The 25,837-nt window shown below is 39.2% G+C and overlaps 1 protein-coding gene across 1 annotated transcript in view; it reads right to left on the bottom strand.

Moving 5' to 3' along the window:
- The window catches only part of GRM8 (glutamate metabotropic receptor 8), an 827,801-nt gene that overhangs the window by 12,750 nt on the left and 789,214 nt on the right, over positions 1 to 25,837 (bottom strand). The window contains exon 10 of the mRNA XM_063446806.1: positions 14,393 to 14,639. Within this exon, the coding sequence (XP_063302876.1) occupies positions 14,393 to 14,639 (247 nt within the window). The remainder of the gene's footprint in view (positions 1 to 14,392; positions 14,640 to 25,837) is intronic.

The following is a 25,837-nucleotide window of genomic DNA, read 5'->3' as shown; positions in this document are numbered from 1 at the left end:
TATATTGGCTAGGTACCAAGTGTATAGAGGATTTTACTGGGCCCAATATTTTCCACTATTTGAACTAGGGTATATATATTCCCTGTAAGGATTTATCTGCTATGCAGGATCAGAGTGACAGACCCTCAGGGTCTATGTGCCCCACATCAGGCGTTTCCCCCTCTAACAAGGGAGGTTTAAGTGACGCCAGCCTCATGGCATCCGAGGAGTTTCAATCCCTCCTGGACGCTACCATGGCACAATCCATTAACAGAGCTTTAACCTCTGCGATGGGGGTAATGTCGTCCTCTATCACTCAGTCTATAACAGAGGCACTGATACAGACACAGACTAGTGGAATACAGAACACACGCATCCCGATACCCACTAACGTGGCACAACCGGGACGTAAGGCGTTGGCAAAGAGCAGACATGTGACCTCCCCTCCAGAACTGCAGGCTCAGCCTGCATTGAATGACACGCCTCAGGCTGTCAAAGATGGCGCGATACCACCGCGCACTAGAGCCCCTGGCCGGGCAAAATCGGCCAGAACTTGGAAACGGGCACGTGCCCATGGGGATTCGTCCGATTCGGACCGGAGTGTGGAGGAGGAGTATGAAGACTCCTATATGGATCACTACAGTGCGGAACTTTCAGATTCCGGGTCTGACATCCAAACAGACGTTGCTACCCAAAAGAGTACGGCTCAGGGCACTGCGCCTCCTGACTCTGGCGAGGGCGACCATTTGCGGGACCCACTGGGTAACCTGTTATTTGACCCAGATGATCTCCGTCACCCTCGCTCGGCAGCATGGGAGCCGCCTACTCACATTGCGAAGTATCTCGCACTTCGGGTGCGAAAACCTTTATCCAAAGTGGGGCGTAATAAGCTACGGGCAGAATGCCCACGTCCCATCCTCCCAGACTCGGTGGAAAAGACTCCAGACGTGGACCCTCAGCTGGTCCAATTCTTGAACAAGTCTGGTTGGAAACCAAGGAAGGGATTAGATTTTTCCCTCAGAAATTGTCAAGACAAATTCCTTGATACTTTGGGACCCATAACTAAACTATACGAGCTAGTGGAGTCCGCCCAATCGGGCGAAAGCGAATTTGATTTTGAAGTAGCGATAGGCTGGTTGCAGAGATTAGTCTGCATGGTGGGTAACGCCAATGCGGCTATGGCTACCGAACGCCGAAAGGCGATTCTCCAAAAAATTGAGCCCAAACTGACCAGCATGGCAACCAACGAGCCGGGCCCAGCGGCTAAAGGCTTATTATTTGGCGAATCCTTTATTAAGGATCTGGGGCTGTACGTTAAGACGTTCACGGCAATTGATAAGGCTCAGACATCTCTAAAGAGAGTTTTTGCACCACGGGTTTTTGGAGGGGCCGGCAGAGGAAGGAGCCGTCTACCCGGCCGTGGATTTCGAGGCTCAACCAGAGCCGGCAGAGGCTCCTTTAATAATCAGAGACCAGTACCAGAGAGGCACTATACCCCTTTCTTCCCTTCTCGGGGTCGGCCCTGGAGTTCCCGTGGACCACGGGGGTCTGTTTCAAGCAGACGACCTTATGGTGAGTACCGAATATCTCAGTTTTTCCCATGTAAAAGTGGGGGGCAGACTGGCATTGTTTCAGCATGCTTGGAAGATTTTAACCGCAGATGTTTGGGTTTTAAATACGATACAAGGGTACATGCTGGAGTTAACCTCCCACCCGGTTCAGACACAGTTCCCTCGAGAACTAAATATGGCCAGCCAACACCAGATGATGATCTCTACAGAGATCGCAGAATTAGCGTCCAAGAACGCTATTCAACAAATCCCATGGGACACAGAAGGTTTCGTGAGCAACTTGTTTCTGGTCCCCAAGAAAGGAGGCGGGGTACGTCCAGTAATAAATCTCCGGCCCCTAAATGCGTATGTACAGTACCACCATTTCAAAATGGAGGGTATTCATTGCCTTCGGGACCTCCTCATACCATCGGATTGGATGGTCAAAATAGACTTACGGGACGCTTATCTGACAATCCCGATCGCAGAAGCGCACCGAAACTTACTACAGTTTCAATGGCAGGGAATGAAGTGGAGGTTTGTATGTCTGCCGTTCGGCCTATCCTCCGCTCCATGGTGCTTCACAAAAGTGCTAAAACCAGTGATTGCTTTCCTGCGCACACGGGGGGTCAGATTAATAATTTATCTGGACGACATCCTTCTTCTGTCCCAATCTCAATCCCAACTTCGCATTCACCTATCCTGGACGATCCACCTTATCCAAAACTTAGGATTCTTGGTGAATTGGGAAAAATCAATTCTACAACCCTCCAGGCAGATGGAATTTCTGGGTTTCCAAGTCGACTCTGTTCAACAGAGGTTGTGTCTACCCAAAGACAAAATGATTTCGATCAAGAAGGAGATCAGACGGCTTATGCACCGTACAACTATTTCCCTCCGACAACTTGCGAGGATCATAGGACTCTTGGCATCGTCCATACAGGCGATCTTTCCAGGACCGCTACACTATCGTGCCCTACAACGACTCAAAGCCTCATATCTACGCTCTGGTCACTCATACGAAACCTGCGTCACACTAGACGAAGACTCCAGGGAGGAACTAGACTGGACGCTAGCACACATGGAGGCATGGAACGGACGGGCGATATTTGGATCGACGCCGGACCTGGTCATAGAGTCGGACGCCAGCTTACACGGCTGGGGCGCGCATTGCGGGTCAGTTTCCACCGGTGGCAGATGGTCGAACGAAGAGTCTCTGTTACACATCAACTGCCTAGAACTACTAGCAGCGTCCTTTGCCATTCGCAGTATGACCCCCACAGGCATTTCATGCTCAATCTTAATCAAGATGGACAACGTCTCAGCGGTACGTTATATCAACCATCTAGGGGGTACAAAATCGAAGGTTCTCGCTTTGATGGCTCGAGATTTTTGGCACTATTGCCTGAAACACAGCATTTCGGTAATAGCAGAATACATTCCGGGGCAAGACAATACAATGGCGGACTGGAACTCCCGATACCTTCGAGACGCAGGGGACTGGCATCTCCATCCAATGATTTTCCAGCGCCTCTCACGGCTCTGGGGACCTTTCAGTATAGACCTCTTCGCGTCTTGACTGAACACCCAGCTTCCTCGGTTCTTCAGTTGGAGACCGGATCCAGATGCTCTGGCAACAGATGCATTCCTGCAGGACTGGACCAAGGACAGGAACTACGCGTTCCCCCCGTTCAACCTCATTTCTCGGACCCTGGCGGTCCTTCGATATTCCAAGGGGACGCTAGCACTGATAACCCCGTTATGGAGGTCACAACCTTGGTTTCCTCAATTATTGGAAATGTCGATAGATTTCCCACAACTGTTGCCGGACATTCCCTACCTCTTAACCAACCCAGAGGGAATGAGTCACGAACTGGCCAACCAAGGCCTACTGCAACTGATGGCATGGCTCATTTCAGGAGATCATGGAATCTCGAGGAGGTTTCGCAGACGACACTCAGTCTCTTGGCAGAGTCATGGGCACCAGGTACCAGACGTGCCTACGGATCGGCTTGGAGAAAATGGTCTGATTGGTGCATGGGACAGTCAATGGATCCCATATCAGCTTCTACAGAAGCAGTCCTACAATTTCTGACTCTACTCTTTGAGGCAGGGAAAGCCTTTCGTACTATAAATCTGTACAGATCAGCTATATCGGCGGGACATATGGGGTTGGATGGCACCCCAATAGGTAAGCATGCCCTTATCTGTCATTTACTCAAAGGCATCCGTCTTACTCGTCCTCCTCAAATTCGATATTCTTCCTTTTGGGATGTCAATGTGATGTTGCGATTGATCGAATCGTGGCCAATGAACCAGGAACTTTCACTGAAACAATTGTCGGCCAAACTGTTGATGCTGTTTTGTTTACTTTCATGTAAACGAGTCGCTGATGTCAGGGCGCTAGACTGGCATGCACGTGTTTTTACCCCAAACGGAGTATCCTTCAATATTTCACGTAGAACGAAATCCTCGACTAAGGAAGTTTCCTACCCAGCATTGCCGGACAACCCAAATTTGTGCCCGGTGTTATGTCTGAAGGAATATGAGCATCGCACGGCTTCACTCCGTCCAGGACAAATCCATCCACTGTTCATCTCATTCAAAAGACCTCACCTACCAGTATCTACTGCTACTTTAGCTCGTTGGATCAAGTGGCTGCTGTCAATGGCAGGCATAGACACCTCGATTTTTTCCGCACATTCCGTTCGCGGAGCTATGGCCTCTAAAGCGTCCATGTTGGGTTGTAAATTGGAAGATATACTACGGGCAGCCGACTGGTCGAATGAGTCTACATTTCGTAATTTCTATTTACGCCCAGTGCAACACATTTCGAATACAGTGGTTGCTCAGCTTTGAAATAGCATAATAGGAGCCTCCGTGTCTTTAATAAAATTAACAGATTTTACTATTAACATGACGTAAAGTCATGATTTTATTAATGACACGGAGGCGAGTATTATTCCCACCCGCCCTACCCAGGGTGGTGAGTGGATTACAACCCAGAACATGAAGCATTTAGGATGCCTTAATACGGTAGGTACAAGATCATTCATGACACAGGTGAGTGAGGAGTCTATGAACATGACTTATGTGATACATTTTTGATCTAGCAATATGGCTGAAAATTTTCTTTTTATATAGTTACATCGTTTGATTAACTTGGTTTACGAGTTGTTGATTGCGGAATGACAGTCACGAGATTTCGATATTACCATATTTCTCCTCTCTTTTAGCTTGAATACAACTGGAGAGTTCACGGTTGAAACGGTTCTAGATTGAAGTTCCAGTTATGGTTTTTTGTTCGTGGATTCGTATTTATGGTTGGAATACTTGAATTTGCACTAATGGTCTTCAGGATCTACGCAGAAAGAGGAGGAGTCAAGGAACACTACACCTATATGGATTATACTGTATGCTGATTGGTGCTACTGTTACCAGGCTATTGTTATGGTTTCTTTTTTCTATGATTCTCTCATACTTCCCTCTTCTTGCTGCTGGGAGTATAATAAAGAAAGAGAATGCATAATACTCGCCTCCGTGTCATTAATAAAATCATGACTTTACGTCATGTTAATAGTAAAATCTGTTAATTGTACTTGTATTGAATTATTGCACTAACTCCATTTTAACCTGATGCTGTGACAAATCCTCCATTTTGTCCTCATAACCTGACTTCTCCATATGAAAACTACATTACATGACAGAATTGCTCAGCACATCTAACACAATAGACAAAGACTGTATTTTTCCATAAAGATATGACTAACCCAGGAACTGCTGAATTTCCCCTAACTCGCAACATAGTATAAATTGAAGGCCATGAGAACACTGTAGTAATGAAATGTTCTATTCATAAGAGACCTTGCACCTGACCACGAGATCTGACATCACCGACCGTGTAAAATGACGCTCAAGACCCCCTCGTCCCCACCCGTGTCCAAAATAATACCACCTCTTGGTGGGTGGACACGAAGCTAACCACTTAGTTTTTGATCCAATTAATAATATTGATGGGTGGACACTGATATAGTCACATAACATTTAATCCAATTAATGATGTTTATTTGTTATTATCTGATATTCAATGATGATGTCATTTTGCCTTTAAAAAGGTCTGCATAACTGTTTTCCAACTAGATGGCATTAAAATTTTCTGAAGTGCTTTTAACCTGAACTCCATGTGTCAGTGTGAGCTTACTTCTGCGTATACGCAATTTAATCATCTCAGATTTGGACAGGAACAGATAGACATTTAAACATATTTGTTTATTTCTAAATTAATCTACATCAATTTGGCGCTTTCCAACGTGGGGCATCGGGCTATGTCTGGCCGGTGAGCCGTCCTAAGGAAGATGCTGTTGGACGGGGGAGTCCTGGGGGTAGGAAAGGAGATTGATCACCTCCAGGTACACGGTAGAGACTTCTGCAGAGCCACCGGTATGTTCCGGCCCCTTTGATTGACCCGTCCACGTGTCTGTGACTGCTTCCCGGGAGGACATCAAAGACAGGTAATATCTTGCCCGGTGTCTCGTTACTCACTTGTTTACCTGCATTTAGTCTATCTGTTGCCTGGGTGTGTTTGAATTGGCCTGTTTTAGTTAAGTGCCCGGGTTGAGTGTTTATTTGTTTCCCCTTTTTGGGATAAAAGGGGGGTGGACCCGTGGTAGTTTGCCTGGGGGTCCTGTGTTTGTCTGTTTCCCCTTTTGGGATAAAGGGGGGTGGACCCGGGGGATTTGCCTGGAGTCCTGTTGCCTGTTTTACTCCTTTTAGGAACAACGTGTCTGTGGCTGTAGGGAAAAAGGGGGGTTGACCTGTGGAAGTTTCCTGGGGGTCTTCTTTGCCTGTTTACCTCTTTTAGGAGCCTCGTGGCTGTGGCTGTAAGGAAAAAGAGGAGTGTTGGAACTGTGGGATCTGTGTAGAATCATAGTCTCCTGTGATCCAATTTTGTGTCACTTTGATAGCCTAGCTAGCTTCACTGTGCGCTTTCGGACCCTCCGGCTCTAGTTGAGTTGGGGGCATCCTGACCCGGACCCTCCAGCTCTAGTTGAGTTGGGGGCTTCCTGACCCGGACCCTTCGGCTCTAGTTGAGTTGAAGGTTCCCTGATTATGTAATTGTGGTAGGAGACTTAGTCTTGTGGCAGGGGACTCAGTTTCCTGGGGGGATTCAGGTATGCATTGCTTGTTTTCCGCATCACGTGGTAGTGAGACTAAAGTGGGTTTTATAGGGGCACTACGGGAGTGAGGGTGGCGCGGCCACTTTAAGTGGACTGCTGTAACGAGGGAGGCTAGAAAGGATTTCGGACCGGTGTTAGCTGTTATCCTTGGCCGCTGGTAGTGAGACTTTATGAAGTCATTCTCCGAGCGGGGACACTACGAGATTGAGGGAGGTGACTTTGGAGTAAGCACATGATTAAAGGAAAGGGATTACTGTTGATTTCATTTGAACTGTGATGCATGCACTGTATTTCAATTGTATTGTTGTCTTGTTTGTTTAATTAGGAGTCATTCAAACTCCTGTGTCTGTCTCTAAGGATTTTTTCCTTACCCTTTACCTTTTCTACACTTCCTGTACTATTATACTATCCACTCCCATTCCTCTTAAAAGAGAAGTGATTGGTCACACACTTCTCACCTCGCTCCGATCCGTGTCTACCACCCCGGGTAGGCGGATTCAGTGACTAGTCTACGTTTTGGGAAGACGCACTTGAGAAGGGCCCACAATTCTCAGGTGGTAGTCGAGCATTGTAGACGTTCCTGTTCAATTTTCCTTGTCTTTCCCTATATCTAGGACGCTGGTGTAGGGGAAAAGGGATTATGGGGCAGGATTTAAGTAAGCCCAGTAAGGGCTGGCTAGCATGTGATTTAGTTGAAGACAGAGAGGGTGAGGAGATGGTTAAAGGTGTTGCAAAGATTGCAAAAGTATGTAAAATTGCTGTGCCTTGATGTGGTAGATTACTGACAGAGAAGAAAGCAAGCTTACTGGTACAGAGTAGCAATGCTATTCAGCAGGAAGGTTGGGTTGAGGAAGAACTAGATCACAAAGGGTTAAGAATATATGTATATTATAATAATTGTTTTTGTATTTTTTTTTTGTTAGCCATTACCCTGGTAGAGGGTGGGGGTTTTGTATTGAGTTTCACTGAGAGTATTATTAAATGTTGTGTTTTTGTGTCTCTTTGCTTTTGCAATAATTGTAACGTAACTGTCTTTCCAGCACTGACATGGTTAAAATGTCATGCTTGCAGTCCCCCCTACCTCTTGTTTCTCTCCCTCTCTCCTCCTACCCCTCCCTTTTTGCCTTCTGTGAGACAAGGGAGGGAGGAGGAGGGGGGGGGGCGTGGTTGCGACTCAGTGCGATTCAGATTTGTGTTTCGTAGAGTTATTACTGATAAGACTTAGCAATGGAATTTTTGCTAGAAAATATTCTAATTGTGTATTTTGCTACTTACATAGGAGTGATGTGTCGTATAGGAGGTTTCTAGGGTTTGTGTGTTGTTGCTGCTGCCATTCGTGCGACGCCAGCAGGTTCCGTGGCGTTGTATATGTATTTGGACGTGTTGAGTGATTAATAGCTGGTGAATCATGGGGGAGGTTGGTTGCATCCCGTGAGTTTATTTTTTTGCACCATGTTATTTCAAAGCTTCACGGGCTGTTAAATGTATAATGCTTTCATTTGCCAGCTGAAATGCCCTAAAAGAAAATGGCCCCTAGAACAAAAGAAGGTTGTCCTTAAAGAGACACGTCAGTCCTGGCTCCTGCCCTCACTCTGCCCTTAGTAAAGTCATATCCGCCCATATATCGTGTCAATTCTGGCCATCCAAGGCTGACGAGATCTACTTCTACCACGCTCATCCTATCCTAAGACATGCTGTCTTCCTTAATTCCCATATATTATGAACAAAAAAGTTACAATTACTAAAATTATCCTACTATTAGTTTCCCTATATCAGGAAAAGTGTCTGTGAACAAGTGTGTTTGAACTTTGTAAAAAAAAAAAAAATTTGTTAACATGCTGGAAGAGGGGTTATCTTAAAGAACATTTACTATAAAAAGTTTCTAATAAACAAAGATTTCTTGACCTGTTAACATTATAAGCATAACTATTAACAAATGAATAAGCCAAGTTTAAAGACTGACTAACATAATTTTTGTTGTAAGCCCAGATATTTTATTATTGCATATGCATAGGAATTGAGACTTTGGGCATTATAGTATATTAATTCTAGATCTGTTACTAGCAGCAAGTGCTTAGCCTTATGCCTATCCCACGCATGCTTAAACTCTTCTACTGAGTTAACCTCTACCACTACAGTTGGAAGACTATTCCATGCATCCACTACCCTCTCAGTAATGTAATGCTTCCTGATATTATTTTTAAACCTTGGTCCCTCTATTTTTGAGACTATGTCCTCTTGTTATGGTAGTTTTCCTTCTTTTAAATATAGTCTCCACTTTTACTGTGTTGTTTCCCTTAATGTATTTAAAATGCTTTTATCATATTTCCCCTGTCTCGTCTTTTCACCAAGCTATACCTGTCAAGATCCTTTAACCTTTCCTGGTGAATTTTACCCTGCAATCCATGAACCAGTTTAGTAGCCCTTCTCTGAACTCTCTCTAAGGTATCCATATCCTTCTGAAGATATGGTCTCCAGTACTGTATCCAGTACTCTAAGTGAGGTCCCACCAGTGTTCTGTACAATGGGATGAGCATTTCCCTCTTCCTACTGCTAATACCTCTCCCTATGCAACCAAGCATTCTGATAGCATTCCCTGCTGCTCTATTACATTGTACATTGACATTAACAGCCAGAAACTGGAGAACAAGAAATGTGGATTAATGTATAGCCATTTATAAGCTTAACAAAATCTCCATTATCTTTTCCATTTATTTTGCAGAAGACAATGTTATTTGTCTATTTTGTATGTTTTAAAAATACATTATCAGTGAAGAGTAGAATACATTTTATCCCATTTACGAGACATAAAATTGTGATAATGTATATTTGTGATATAAGTAGGAATTACATTTTGAGATGTTAGATATAAATGAATGAAATAAAGAACGAGAGTCAGGGATAGCGTCTGTCTCCACGGGCACAAGTCTGGTGTGGGAGATGTGGTGGGCTAGCCGCTGCGGGACACCCACGGAGTGAAACGTTCGAGGCTTGTGGAGACAAGATGAGCATGTTAGCCTTTTATTATTTTTCTCTAGGGAAAGCATAGGGCCAGTTAATAGTTGTTGTACATGGGCTATTTGCAGCCTCCATTGCATTTCTACCTAGTCTTGATTTCTGATGTATCCTCCATTGCTACATCACCTGTCTGCTCCCTTACCTGCCCACCCCCGCTTATTCCTCCCACCGATCCCTCCCCTTCATCTACAGTCCCCCACTTTCTCCTACTACCCCTCCCTCTACTCCACCTTCTCCTCTCTCCTCCTACTTCTCCTCTTCTCCTCCTCCTACTCCTCCCTCTACTCCACCTTCTCCTCCTCCTACTCCTTCTTCCTGCTCTTACTCCTCCTTCTTCTTCCTACTCCTCCCTCTACTCCACTTTCTCCTCCTACTCCTCCCTCTACTCCACCTTCTCCTCTCTCCTCCTACTTCTCCTCTACTCCTCCTCCTACTCCTCCCTCTACTCCACCTTCTCCTCTTTCCTCCTACTTCTCCTCTACTCCTCCTACTCCTTCCTCCTGCTCTTACTCCTCCCTCCTCTTCCTACTCCTCCCTCTATTTCTCCTTCTCCTCCTCTTACTCCTCCCTCTACTCCACTTTCTCCTTCTACTCCACCTTCTCCTCTCTCCTCCTACTTCTCCTCTATTCCTCCTTCTCCTCCTCCTACTCCTTCCTCTACTCCACCTTCTCCTCCTCCTACTCCACCTTCTTCCCTCTCACTCTATCCACTACTCATTCTTCCATCTCCCCACCACCATATCTATATCCTTTATATGCTTCCTCCCTTCTTATTCCTTACCAATTTCCTCCACCCATAGACAACTCTGCCTCTACCTGACAACATTATATTTTGAAGGAAAGTTGCTCTGGCCACTCTTCCGCCACTTCCCAGGGGGGAATACCACACTAACGAAAAATTATTCAGACATGAAATAACTGTTTTGGGCACTCTCAAGGAAATAGTGCGGTCCTGACCCAGATTCCCATGGAAGTAAGACACCTGTAAGGGAGGTGGCTGTCCCTCATGTTTTTTTTCTTCACTAAGTCCCCAGAAATCTCATGAAAGGAACCTGACTCATTAGAACAAAACATGAACAATCAATTCACAACTCTCTACAGAGGGGGGTCAGCAAGAGAACTGTAAATAGAAAGACAAATACCCCTCAATCTCACACAGAAATAGGTAAGGAAACCTCTTCTACTGCTCCTCATGGTTGTTTTGAACAGATGAAAGAAGAAACAAGACACCTTTCAACAGAGCATGCAGTAGCTTTACCAGATCCTGACTCCACTTTGTTTGCGTATAAAGAGGAAAGGTACCATACTGGATTTGCTGTTGCTACAGAAGATCAGGTACGTCAAGCATCTTCACTTTCCTCACCCACATCTGCTCAAGACGCTGAATTGACAGCCTTCTCAGTGGCATACAAAATGCCTGAAGGAAGACATGCCAATACCTACACTGACTCAAGATATGCCCTGGGTGCAGCACATTATTTTGGATCAATCTGGAAAATAAGAAGCACCACTCAGCTGACTAAAAGCTGCCAACCAAGCCACAAGTGCACCAAGGGAAGTGGACAGAATGGTGTCCGCTAAAGAAACTTCTATACTCACCATGTAGATCCTACCTACAGATCTCAAGCTTCTGAAAGAATGACAAGCAGCTGCTGACCCTGAAGAAATACAAAGCTGGAAAAACAGAAAGGGGCAACCCTTGAAGACGGGCTGTACTCCAACACTCTCAAGCTCTGTTTACCCAAAAACATGTACTGGGCAGTGAGCCCATGGAACTTTATACCTATCCAAGACCCTCATGAACTCTTTGATCTCTAAATACTCCTAAGCACCTAGCTAACTCTCAATATCCCTTTCAAGAATCCAGGTGACAAAGAGCTACTGGGTCAAATATGCACTAGTTATAATAGACATTTTGTCAGGATGGCCAGAAGCCTAGCCGGTCATCAATGTGACAACCAAGACCATATACCCAATAGTGCATTGTGAAAGTTACAGAGATCACTCAGTGGATTCATTGTTCCAGATTCAAGACTCTCTCTCTCTCTGCAACATGAGAAGTAACATTTGTTGATTTTGACACACTTTTGACTCTAAAGAAAAAATGACTTGTTAAATAAAAAGATACCAACAAGTAGGTGTTTGATGGCCATAATAATGCCTGACCACCTGCCATCGATGGAAAGCCGAGGACCCCAAAAGGAGACCTCGTGAAGCTAAAGAGATCCAAACGCCAAGCTCCCTCAGGATTATTTGCCCATCCTGAGTTTGTGGTGATATTAATATTGACTAAATGATCCGAATCCACCTACGCTGATGTAGCATGGGACAGGTTTAATACTACAATGCATAAGCAAATGCGCCCTAGCCAAGGTTATTATGTCCATACACATAATACATGACAAGGTACTCTTGACACACCACATTCATGCTTCAGAACATAAAGAGGAGCACCCCTCTAAAAGGAAAGTTTGAGTCCATTTTCCCAACCGTCACTGCTAATAATAATAATAATATTTTGATTTGCATTTATTATATCTATTGCAACCAACAACGTTTACCTGTCACCATGACTTGTTGTGCCTATATTCCAGATAACACAGGTCCATATGGTAATGTAAGCTTGTCTATTTATGATGTCCCTCTGAAGAACTAAGAAGACTTTAAGAACCGTTACTTCATAGGGTTTTGTGCCTTTGGGCTAACCAGTCCTCTGAAACTAACCAATAAAGTTGTTATCTCTTAGAATTTAACATTTCATAGGGGGGACTGATGTAGAATTATTAAAAAATCTTTATTGTACTTGTATTGAATTATTGCACTAACTCCATTTTAACCTGATGCTGTGACAAATCCTCCATTTTGTCCTCATAACCTGACTTCTCCATATGAAAACTACATTACATGACAGAATTGCTCAGCACATCTAACACAATAGACAAAGACTGTATTTTTCCATAAAGATATGACTAACCCAGGAACTGCTGAATTTCCCCTAACTCGCAACATAGTATAAATTGAAGGCCATGAGAACACTGTAGTAATGAAATGTTCTATTCATAAGAGACCTTGCACCTGACCACAAGATCTGACATCACCGACCGTGTAAAATGACGCTCAAGACCCCCTCGTCCCCACCCGTGTCCAAAATAATACCACCTCTTGGTGGGTGGACACGAAGCTAACCACTTAGTTTTTGATCCAATTAATAATATTGATGGGTGGACACTGATATAGTCACATAACATTTAATCCAATTAATGATGTTTATTTGTTATTATCTGATATTCAATGATGATGTCATTTTGCCTTTAAAAAGGTCTGCATAACTGTTTTCCAACTAGATGGCATTAAAATTTTCTGAAGTGCTTTTAACCTGAACTCCATGTGTCAGTGTGAGCTTACTTCTGCGTATACGCAATTTAATCATCTCAGATTTGGACAGGAACAGATAGACATTTAAACATATTTGTTTATTTCTAAATTAATCTACATCAGTAGTAAAGTGCACATATCATATTTAGTTTAGAATTGTCTCGGTAAGAAGGTGTGCATATCGTATACACAGGTCTGTTGTAGTTTATTATGTTGTGTGGCATTTTAAAAATAAGATGCTTAGTATAGTGTATTTACTTTCAATTTCTTCTTTCATTTTCATCTTGTTTAATCTTGTTTATAAAAATGTTTAATTTTTCCACAAATTCGAAAAATAAATTGTAGAACAAATTATACATTGTAAACTATAAAAATTGTTCTGATCATTCTCTTTAACTGAAATGCAACTTTAACTGAGCCACATCAAAGGATCACCAGTGTGAAATCACCCACTGATTTAAACACACATACACAAAGAAAATGATAATTATCATGGTAGAAGAAGTGATTACATAAGAGGACATCAAGTAGCATGGTAACAATTGGACTTAAGATTTATCATCATTATCCCTGAGGTGTCCCCACATAGATAACTATTTGAATCTTTCTTTCTCACTATAAATGCAATCAAAGGTTCAAGAACTGAGGCTTAAAAATAAAATGATTTGCAGCTCTAACTCTATGCCCACTCGTAACTTGACATTAAAATTGGAAGCTTGGTTCTAAGCAGCATAGGTCATTGATGATACAGGGTGCCTCCTGGCCATAGAAAATACAGGGGTCCCTTTATTATACTTATTTTCTCATTTCTTCATATCAGCTCCTAGAGGTCCCTCTTGGCTATTTTCTTGGCAACCAAGTTGAAAATTATTATTTAAATAAAATGATATACATTAACTAACTTCTGAAGATTGGGAAACTGAAACACTGATGTGTCAGCCCGCCAGTTTTCAGAATCTGTTAATATGGAATATGTGTGAATTCTGCAAAATGACGAAAGCTTTATAAGAGGAAATTATAAGAGACAAGTACAGAATCAATGTATAAGGCAACTAGGACTATCTGAAGAACTGCTAATGGTTGTGAGCTCCATTCCCCATAATGCTCCGCAAGACTGTAGGCTACCTGAGCATTATGATAAATATGAACCTCATGAACAACTTCAGTGCTAAGATTATGCATTAATGGTGTAGGTCACTGGAAGACTGAAGTGGATGAATGAGAAGACATATTAGACAGTACATATAGGAAATAGTAGGTAAGATTGGACACCTGGAAAAAAGACCTACTTACTGTTTGTTTCAAGACTTTCACAAATTTCCGTTTTCACTTCCCCGTTGGGTCTATCGTTTCCTTTTTGAATCAGTTTGCTTTGCATGGTGGCTGCTGTTACAACAGCCTTGAAGCTCCTTTTTCTCTTTTGTACATTTTGCTCTGGATGAAAAATTATAATGTAAACTTTGGGCATATAAAGCATACCCAAGGATACAGAAGCACTTAGACTCATCGAGACTGTCAGAGTGGTGGTCTGGATATACATCTGGCAAACAGAAAAAAAACAAAGGCTATAAGCAAACACAATATTGCAAATATGAACATTTTCACCTAATAATTTTATATATCATATATCTCATATGCAACAAGTATCTTAAGCAATGTCTTTGATTTGATATCTTCAATAAATGTTATGCCTGGGTGAAGGAATTTAGTAATATGGACAGTGCATTTACTTACTAAACACATTTTCAAATTAATTTTAACATGTCTGTGTTAAAAATGCAAGTGAATTGGAGACTTTCCTATCTATTCATTTGACCATTTTTTTTGTTCACCACACTCAGTAAAAGTCAGGCGCAAGTTCAGATATTTTTATACTGTGACAGAACATTGTGGAGCTCATTACAATTGGAAATTGTAGAAAATTACCTATGGAATTACACATTATAGGTTGAAATAGTCAAAAAGAAAAAAATATTATCTACAGATTTTTCTAAATTGACTATTTGACCTAAGAGAACCCTTGGTAGACAGCTAGACAGGCAGGGATTATTGGATAGGTTCAGACCTCATAGAGCAGAATGAGAGGGCCATCATTGGTATTAATAAAGTTTACAGCAACTGTTGCTGCTTCCCTTTCAGTAAAACTGGGGTGTTACACGTAGTCTGAAGTCTCCAATTAATGACTTTAAAAACGGATAAATAGTTCATTAGAATGTTGCCCTGTAAGACATCAATACGTATGTTCTAGATTGTCAAGGATGTCAAATTGTCACAATCTGACATGTTTTGGACTAAAATTCCAACAATTCCAGGCTAGTCTGTAGTTTAAAAAAAAAAAACAAGAATCATGGAAGATTTAATTCATAAATGAGTCAAAATCCTGTTCTAGATTTATATGTGTTAAATCATCAGAAAAGTTGCTTCGCATGCAAGTCCGTGAAATGAATTAATAGGATTCTGTAACCCAGCTAACTAGCTGATAAATAAAGGTATTTAGTATATCTAACAGCTGAATAGCCAGTGAGTACCACAACAAGATATAATATATCTCGCTCTATATATAGTGGAGATTGGTAATTAGGGGTGCATGCTTGTCAATAATACATATAACTGGAATATTATATATATATAATATATTGTATTATTTTTTGTTCACAACAAAATGCCATTTTTGTTTATTCTGTAAAATACAGCTGCCCAGGTTAGATTGAAAAGTAGAGAGTTATCGTCTCTGGTCACTGTTAGAAAAACATTACAATTTTCATTGTTCACAGAATTCCACTAACTAATGTATACATTACTAGATTAATTATAGGCAAACATATTTTATAATTGAAATGCATTTTTCTAGTTATAATAACGGTAAAAATAACGCTGTGAATGCACTGACGGTTTTAGATTTGAAAACAAATAACTGCAAAACAAACTGTATGCATATTAAATAGCAAGGAGCAGATCTTTTGTAAATAAATCCCACTGATTCATCCAGCTAATTTCACTGTAGTCTGTTAGATACATATTGATCCTTTCTATTGATCTGACTTATTTTGTTGAAATTCTATGGTTCTTGCATTGTTCTGAAAATAAATCGGTTGAAAAATCCTACAACATACGGCAAGACAATCTGTTAATGTAGATGCTGTCAGTAATTCAAATTGTCAAATAAAAATAAATATGGAAAAGGTAATAAGGGACATTAATATGTTTTAATTTATATGACATGACTTTTCAAAATATTCTACTCCAAAATTGTGTGTAGCCACATTGGCATTTTTAACATTCTATAATGCCATTGCTTGGTTTACTTCATATTCTGTTACACTTTTCCACAGGCAGAGAGAAGAATAAGTAATCAGCCCTAACTAGGAGAAAGGTCAAAACCGTACATCGCATTATTATGTTTAATGAAGTGAGCAAAGACTAGAAAATGCAAATCATTACTTTCATAACATTGATTCTACAGGCATTGGAATATATACATTTACTTTTAATATAACACTAGAATATATGTTTCCTTGTAAATGATTTATTTTCGTATATTCTGCATTCACCTCTGATGTTTTCTTATCCACAAACTAAACCGGAAACCCCATATCGCTGGTATATTAAGATATCAAAGTACAATGAATAGATTGAGCAATAAGTTTTGTTGTTGTCCTTAAGGTTCTCTGATTACCTTAAAGGGACACTATAGTCACCAGAAGATCTACAGCTTATTGAATTTGTTCTGGTGAGTAGAATCATTACCTTCAGGCTTTTTGTTGTAAACACTGTCTTTTTAGAGAAAATGCAGTGTTTACATTACAGCCTAGTGATAACTCCACTGGCCACTCATCAGATAGCTGTTAGAGATCCTTCCTGGGTCATGGCTGCCTAAAATGCATCCAAACATTCAGTATATCCTCTCTCCGCATGCAGACACTGAACTTTCCTCATAGAGATTCATTGATTCAATTAATCTCTATGAGGAAATGCTGATTGGCCAGGGCTGTGTTTGTATCATGCTGGCTCTGCCCCTGATCTGCCTCTTTGTCAGTCTCAGCCAATCCAATAGGGAAGCATTGTGATTGGATCAGGCTACCACTTCTGCTGATATCAGCAGGCAGTGGGCAGTTCTAAAGGAAACCGAGCCAGAGCTAGCAGCTCCAGACTTTAATACATGTAAGATTTTGCTATTTCTAGGGAGGCATGAGGGACCCAGGGGGGCTAGATGGTGGTGTTAACACTATGGGGTCAGGAATACATGTTTGTGTTCCTGACCCTATAGTGCTCCTTTAAATAAAAAAAATTACCTAATTGAATTTACTCTGTATGAAGCAGATTCAAGTAACAGCAATTATATTATTATTATTATTATTATTATTATTATGATATTTATAGAGCGCCGTCAAATTCTGCAGCGCTTTACAATGGGTGGACGAACAGACATGTAGTTGTAACCAGACAAGTTGGACACACAGGAACAGAGGGGTTGAGGGCCCTGCTCAATGAGCTTACATGCTAGAGGGAGTGGGGTAAAATGACACAAAAGGTAAGGATAGTATTAGACTAGTGACAGTTGCAGAAGAGAAATCAGTTGGGAGCTATTAACAGTTTAATTGATACGCTTTTATGAAGAAGTGGGTTTTTAACGATTTTTTTGAAGGAGTGGAGACTGGGTGAGCATCTAACAGAGGAGGGAAGCGAGTTCCACAGGAATAGTGCAGCCCTTGAGAAATCTTGAAGGCGAGCATCAGAGGGGGGAGTACGGACAGAAGATAGACGTAAGTCTTCAGCAGATCGTAAGGGCCTAGACGGGACATACTTGTGTATAAGGGAGGATAGATAGGTGGGAGCAGCATTATGTAGAGATTTGAAAGCAAGAACCAGAATTTTAAATTGAGCTCTATATTTTATAGGAAGCCAATGTAGGGACTGACAGAAGGGTGAGGCATGGGAGGTGTGGGCAGACATTGCAAAATGAGCCTACACTGGCCTGCTAGCGTGGAGTAAATGACATTGAATGCTAGTAAACCTATCTCTTCAGGAGGAATTAACAGAACATACCTATTTCTAATGCTCAATTGTTTAAACATATTTATGTTTACTTCTTGTTCCTTTGCTATTTAATGCTTGTATTGTTCTTTTATTTTGATTAGCTTTTCATATGTTGACTATTCCACTTTCCCTGATATTCAACTCACTCATTCAAAGTCTTGAACCTCTTTTTGTTTTTATTTTTTATTACTGGCTTTGTATTCCTACATCTTTCTAATAATAATTGTTACCTCTTCTGCTGTATGCACATTTATTTTTAATGCTGGTTCCCAAAAGTAACATCCAAGTCATGCTTATATTATATTAAGTCTACACAAAGAATGGAACTCATTTTCCAAACAATTGATATAGAATTATTGATACTTTTACATCAATGTGGGTGGCTGCTGGACTGTAAAACATAACTGTTTAACATTTTTTATATTTTAGTTTAGTTTAGTGATTCAGTGAGTTATTTATTTATTGAGGTTCTTCTTCAAAGGTTTCTAAACCCAGAACAACATTGTGCTATAATGAATAAAAAGTTGCATGGTCTGCGTGTGAACTTTTGTAGAGATATGCTCTGGGCTCTGTTCTAGTAAACCTTTGATAGTTCTCAGAATTTCTGGTTGTTAATACGCTGGGCTACTAATGTTTGTTTTTTTCTGATTGTTTTCCTGTTTGCTGGTATTCCTTATTTTAGTCAACAAACAAATACAAACTATTAAGGGTGAAAGATACATGCAGTGCCACTAAAATACGATTGTATGCAATAAAAGAACAAAAAGATTTATACAAACAAAAATATCAGATACTTTCCTTGTCCTCTTTAACTGTGCAATATATTGTACATCTTCTGTTGTCCTTTTGTTGTGTATTGTTTACTTTTCGGATTAAAAATAATAATAATAATAATACTTACTAGTGGCTTGCTACTTTCAATAAGGCTTTGAACTGACATATCTGTACATGTTGACCATAATGTGCATGAACATTATTAAATGTATAAAACAGTGTTTGCAGATTCTCTGCATATCAGTCTCTGAATATTTACTGTATATGTTTATAAATTCACATTTGTATTAAGAATGAAGAATTCAATAGAAACTGTGGATACCAGACTCCATACAAAATGTTTACATGAACAGTGCCTTTTTTGCTATGCAATCTGTTTCCTAACTTTGCCCAAACCATATTTACTAATATACTGTCTACAAGAATATAATCTGGTAGTTTCCTGCTGGATGTGACTATGACGTTTTTTTGTTTAAAGCAAGTTTTATCCTATAGAGTTGCACTGATTCTTATGTTACACAGTGATTATTTTCACCTGGGAGACTGGCTTGGATGAGGAATTTAAAAGCTATTAAGGACTATATCAAAAGTACTGGATGTGTCAGAAACACAGTTCTGAATACAAAGTGTATTCAATTAATAAAAGGACTACTTGGCTTTGAAGTGCAATCTTTGGAACACTATTGAAAATAAATATTTTCAGAATGATTTTTTTTAAATTACATTTGTGATAATATTTAAAAACATAATAAATTATAATCAAGGTCTGGCTCTGAGATGTGAAGGTATACGCTGCTGAGCCTCAGGCAACTGCAGTTATGCTTTTCCCCAGAATTGCTTTGACAGTGACTCTAGATCTACCTATGGAATACTGGTCTTGAACTTTTCTAATACAATCTAGCAGAAACAACCAAGAACAAGAAAATCAAACAAAAATATCTATACATTTACTAGATCAATTTATAATAAATTGGATTTTCCCATTGTATGAGGAAGATGTAAGTAATGGGATTGTTATGAAAAATAATTTTCTTGAATTATGCAACAGTAAAAGATTGCACAAAGAAATACTTGATTTTTTTAGATTGTGCAAGTGTATATCGAAGAAACATAATGTACATTAAAATGTTGAAAATTCATAATTTTGACTCCAAATCCCTCCATTGTTGAATGTAAAATTTCTCCACTTTGCATTGTTATACTGCACTTGAAACAGGTTGTATTGTATCATGAAAATTGACTAAACTATCAAACGTATTTCATAGAACTAAATGAGTTTTACCTAAGTATCAATCAAGTGGAAAAAAATCTTTCAAGCCTGTTCAAGAAAATTTGTTAGCATGTCCTAATTTCCTTTTCACTCGCTACTAAAAACCCATTGTGATGTTTTTTTCCCACATCAGAAATTGCTATTTAGTTTATGCCTCTTTATCTCAAGAGTAACCTCATCAAATACCAAATCATCATTTTTAAAATTCCTCCTTTCTTTCTTTTTCTTCTCCTCCTTCCTCTTCCCTCCCCCTCTCGCCCTTTCCTTCCCATCTCCTTTCTCTTCCCTTTCCCTTTAGCTCTCTTCTTTTCTTTTTTAAACAGAAAAAAAACAAAGGAGAAAAAAAAAGAAAGAAAATTCACTGCATCAACCAAAATTATTAGATATAGAAGAAATACTCAAGATGAGTAATAAGGAGGAAAAAAATATAATCAGAATAGGATATAGAAAAGGGGGAAAGTAAAAAGAAAAGAGGGGAAATATGGGTGGGGAGGAGGGGGAAGGAAGGGAATCTGCCTATTGCCTATTCTGCAAATGTACATTAAGCTCAATAAGATGATTATTTATCTATAGAGGATCCATCCACTGAGTTAGCCAGGGCTCACAGACCTTAAAATAATATTCTCTCTTCCCCTGAGCTGCTTAATGGATTTTCACCATTTCCCTCATTTTATCAACTCTTTGTATCCATTGTTCTCTGGTTGGAACTATGGACTTACACCAAAAGACCAGGATCATAGCATTTTGGTTCATTCAATAAGTGGTTCAACAATAGCTGTTTATGTTTCTCTTTAAAGGAGCCTGGCCAACCCAACAATATCTTTGAAGGGGTTAGTTGTTTAGATATGGGTAAAATCTTATATATGTCTCATAGGACATGCTGCCAATATGATCTAACATATTTGCATTCCCACCAAATATGTTCCATATCACCCCGTTTAGCTTCACACCTCGAGCATCGGTCACTAACCAATGGACAGTATTTATGCAATCGAGCTGGAGTCCTATATCATCTAGTGACTCTTTTAAAAAATATAATTTTTCTTGAGATGCTGACTTGTGAGTTCATTCCCATTTTAAGCACAAATGACCAATCCTCATTAGTCATTTGAATATTGAGACCTTGCATCCACTTTCGTTGAAAAGAAGGTACTAGCTTTTCCGTAGCACCTCTCTGTATTATGCTATATATACTGGATAGCTACCGTTTATTTACTATCCCTGGACCACAAACAAACACTCAAATTGTGTTTTATCTCTTGAGTGTCAATATGGTATAACTGATTTATTTAAAAAGAAATTTAAGTGGGAAATTCTCATTATATCTATGAGTGTCGTCTTGCTTTTCCATTGGGGAAAATCCCTTATCTTAGGGGGTGTTTAATCCATCAATAATCTAGTTCTAAGTGGATCTGCATCTTCTATTATCCTTCGTATGGCCCCAAGAATTGGTTCAAATGCTAAGACAAAAAGAAGAGGGGATAGGGGTCACCCTTGGCGAGTACCATTACCAATGTTAAAAGGAGTTGATAATTGTCCATTAACTCGGATATTAGCTTTGGGACCTCTATATAGTGTCTGTATCCAATTGGATATTCTAGGCCCAAACCCCCAAGCCTCCAATATAGAAAATAGATAGGACTGATCTACCCTATCAAAAGCTTTTTCGCCATCAATTGTCAATAAGGCTATAGGAATTTTATTTATTGTTGCTCCATGTATAATAATCATGGCCAGGAACAAAACCTGCTTGATCAGGGTGGATCAGTCCAGACATAAGGGGTTTGAGCCAATTTGCCAATAGTCTTGAACGTTTCTAATACAATCTAGCAAAAACAACCACGAACAAGAAAATTAAATAAAATACATCTATACATTCACTAGATCAATTTCTAATAAATTGGATTTTCACATCATATGAGGAAGATGTAAGTAGTAGGATTGTTATGAAAATAATTTTCTTGAATTAAGCAACAGAAAAGGATTGCACAAAGAAATACTTGATTTTTTTAGATTGTACAAGTGTATATCGAAGAAACATAATGTACATTAAAATGTTGAACATTCATTATTTTGACTCCAAATCCCTCCATTGTTGAACGTGAAATTTGTCCACGTTGCATTGTTATACTGCACTTGAAACAGTATCATAAAAAAGGCTAAACTATCAAACGTATTTCATAGAACTAAATGAGCTTTACCTAAGTATCAATCAAGTGGAAAAAAAATCTTTCAAGCCTGTTCAAGCAAATATGTTAGCATATTCTAATTTCCTTTTCACTCGCTACTGAAAACCCATTGTGATGACAATGTATTCTTAAGTGAAATATGAGATCGAAGGAAAGGCTTTTCATTTTAATAGTATAAAATGACTTTTAGCTGTAGACTTGGCATACAAGTTTCAAACTTTTTTTCATTGTTGCAACTTTTTGATTTTTATTTTCCTTGGAAATAATACCATTTTCAAAATAATCACTCATTACACTTTTACAAGACTTTTTTTTTTTTAGCACCAGTATAGTGATTGGTCAAAGGGCAATAGACATTGATTTTGAGATAAAACTCATAGTTTAAATGTTATATAGCAATATATAATTTAAAACAGTTATACTTGTTTGATTGATGTTTCCTCTTTTCTCATTCATATTACTGTATTTGGGACAAAATAAGCAGCATATTTCAAATGATCTGTATTCCTAGATTTTGGATGATCCAATAGGATCCATAATACCCAATTTAATTAAGTAATCTAGGAAAATGTAGATAAAAATATATTTTAAAAGCTATACAAATTAAAACAAGGTATTCTTATAAAAAAATTATAGAGCATGAGTCACCCAATCTGAATTTAGTAAAAATAAATAATACAAAACTAGTTATTTGGTGTCTGATGAGCATTCTTGTGTTTCTAAGCATTGATAGAGTTAGAGTAGGATTTACATAGTTAAGGGGACACTCAACTGCACGAATACAATATTAATTAAAATCACTTTTTTAGTAGATGTACCCCTAATGAAAATGTGCATTCATTTAATTATGTATTTTTATAAGGAATATATCTAAAAAAAAGCTTGCAAAATCTGTAGATCTCTTGTCTGCTGCCTTTGCAATCCCTCCCCTTCTAAACCCGCCCAGACTTTCTGTGGGGCTGTCCAATCACAGACTTCCCAATGCAGTTCAATGAGACGTCTTTTCAAGGCAGGTGCTCTGGGTAATTGCCTGACTCTTGAATTTATCTTCACTGAGCTAACCAAACCAGGAAGTAACAGGACATGTTGTCTGCTTGAAAGCCAAGGGGGTGCAACCAAGTTAATTTATAAACGTGTCAATTTCTATTGAAATCTGCACTTTTTGCATAATCAAAAAGAAAAAAGGATACGCTGCTAAAGCTTTTCAGCAAAATAAAGTACTTTAGGGGTCTCTAAAGTCTCTTTAAGTGATGATCTACACGTGGAAGGACAAGATAGGTAAAAACAGATGCAGAATTATTATAGACAGAGTCCAACAAGACACTGAATCCATAAACAAGTCACTCAGATCCATGTCACTGCAGGGTGATTTCATACAGAAATATAAAATAGGAATCTAAAATGCCCTGCTCCCTTTATTCAGGTATCTTCACAGACCTGGGTTGTTTTATCCCTCTCCCATTGTACTCATTATTACTCGAATAATCTTCACTAGATGCAGCATGGGATAGGAATAACAATGGAGATGTAGTAGAATCAGATGTTTCAGTAGTTATAGGGAATATCCAGATTTCCTTTAAAATATTAAGGCAATAAAATTATAATGAAAAAGGCCTAGTCTTCTAACTTCTTTCAAAGTGAGAATGGAAGTTCAATTGAAATGAGGCATGAATAAATAAATAGACACCTTCAAGAAAACAAAATGTAACCTGTTAGTTCGCTTGCAATTTTCATTTCACAAAGATGACATTTTATTATATATAAATTGCCACCGTCACGTTTTTCATGACAGATGTGGTTTGACATGCTGCTCATTGTATAAGAAAAAACAATATCTATATATAGATATATATAGTGTGTGTGTGTGTGTGTGTGTGTGTGAGTGTGTGTGTACATAGGGTAGAAAAGTAAGGGACTCATTAGCGCTTTATGTAGATTAGGGATCACATTTTCATGATAGTTACTTTTATGGTTTCCTTTATACCATTTTGGAAGATGTTATTATAGTTAATGTAGAAAAAGTCTCAATATTGCAAATTATAGTTGATTAATGTTCCAAACATTGCTGCAATTTCCATTTTGTTTTAAAGATGCATTAAGTGAATGAAGAATGGCATTATATTTAATTTTAATAATATGACAATATAGGTCATATGCTTTATTGCAGAATAAGATCAGGAAAGAAATGCTTCAAGTACAAATTATAAATATGCCAAAATATCATTACTAACATTTTAATTATCTCTTAAGGCTCTGTATTATTCATTCAACCTACAGTAATAGGTTAGTGTCTGTTAAATACGAGTATGACGGAAAGGGAGAGTTGCATGATTTTTTAATGAATACAAGACCCTGTAGGTTATCTTAGGTGAAAACATACTGAAAGTAGCCAGTACAACTAGCTAACTTTCTATGAGTGAAATTACACTATATCAGTATATTAAGCATGAAAATGATGACTTCGAAAAGAGCAGGTATGTAGGCCTGTAGGCTTAAGTGCACGGGTCAGTCAGGTTTAAGGGAGGGTGATTATGTTTTTTGTTGGATCATTTACCTCACTAAGTAACACAAAGTATTCTATAGTTATGTGTTTTCCAGTGGGAATTAAGCTGCAAGTGTATTTATGAAGTCCACATTCTAATTTGCATTCTAAAGATTTGCAGTAAAGCCTCTCGGACGTAGCAATATTTTGTTTATAAATGAGGCGACCAAAGAATTAACTGCGTTTTCTTATCTTGTATATTGCACAATATAACCTAAATAAAACAAAACAAAATAGAGCTATGCTACTAATGTGTTATCATGGTCTTTTTTTTTTTATAGAAACTGCATCTTAAATGTCAAAAACTTTCTTATGTAATATAATCATGTGTTGAAATCCAACAATATAATGTAGCACCCAAAAATGTAAATTTAAAATACAAATGAAAAGTACAAAAACCTTTCCATATTATCTTCTATATTTATTAGTTTTTTTTTTTCAATTTTACCAAATAGTTTAGATGTTATGATATGATGGCATTGTACATTTTGCAGACACTTTTAGTGACTTTCTGCGCAATACAGACTGACTTTCTAGAAACTGTTCCACATAAATTTGAAAACTCAATATTGGACAATACTCCACCTCATTTATTCCCACATTGCTACAATATTCTCATGTGTTACTATAGATCTGCAGTTTGCCACTGTAATTGTTTGTGCATGCAGTGTGTACTACTGTCATTTAATGTTTCTGACCAATATTTCATGTAGACAGTTATTAATATTTTGGGTGATAGAATTTGGTTGTTAAACTTTTCAATAGTATATAACACATGGCTACTCTAACCCCCTCCCCTCCCCCCGTCTCCCACTCTCCGTTTCCCCTCCCCAGTCGTAAATACCTTCATATGACTGTTCTATTTCTATTCCTCAGGCCTCACTTCACACTCAATTCAGTAAAGACTGCATTTATTTTCTCCCCAC

The sequence above is a fragment of the Pelobates fuscus genome, chromosome 3 (assembly GCF_036172605.1).
Source record: "Pelobates fuscus isolate aPelFus1 chromosome 3, aPelFus1.pri, whole genome shotgun sequence".
In the NCBI taxonomy this organism is placed as follows: domain Eukaryota; kingdom Metazoa; phylum Chordata; class Amphibia; order Anura; family Pelobatidae; genus Pelobates; species Pelobates fuscus.
Note: the sequence above shows the minus strand (reverse complement) of the source record. Positions and strands in the feature narration are given on the sequence as shown.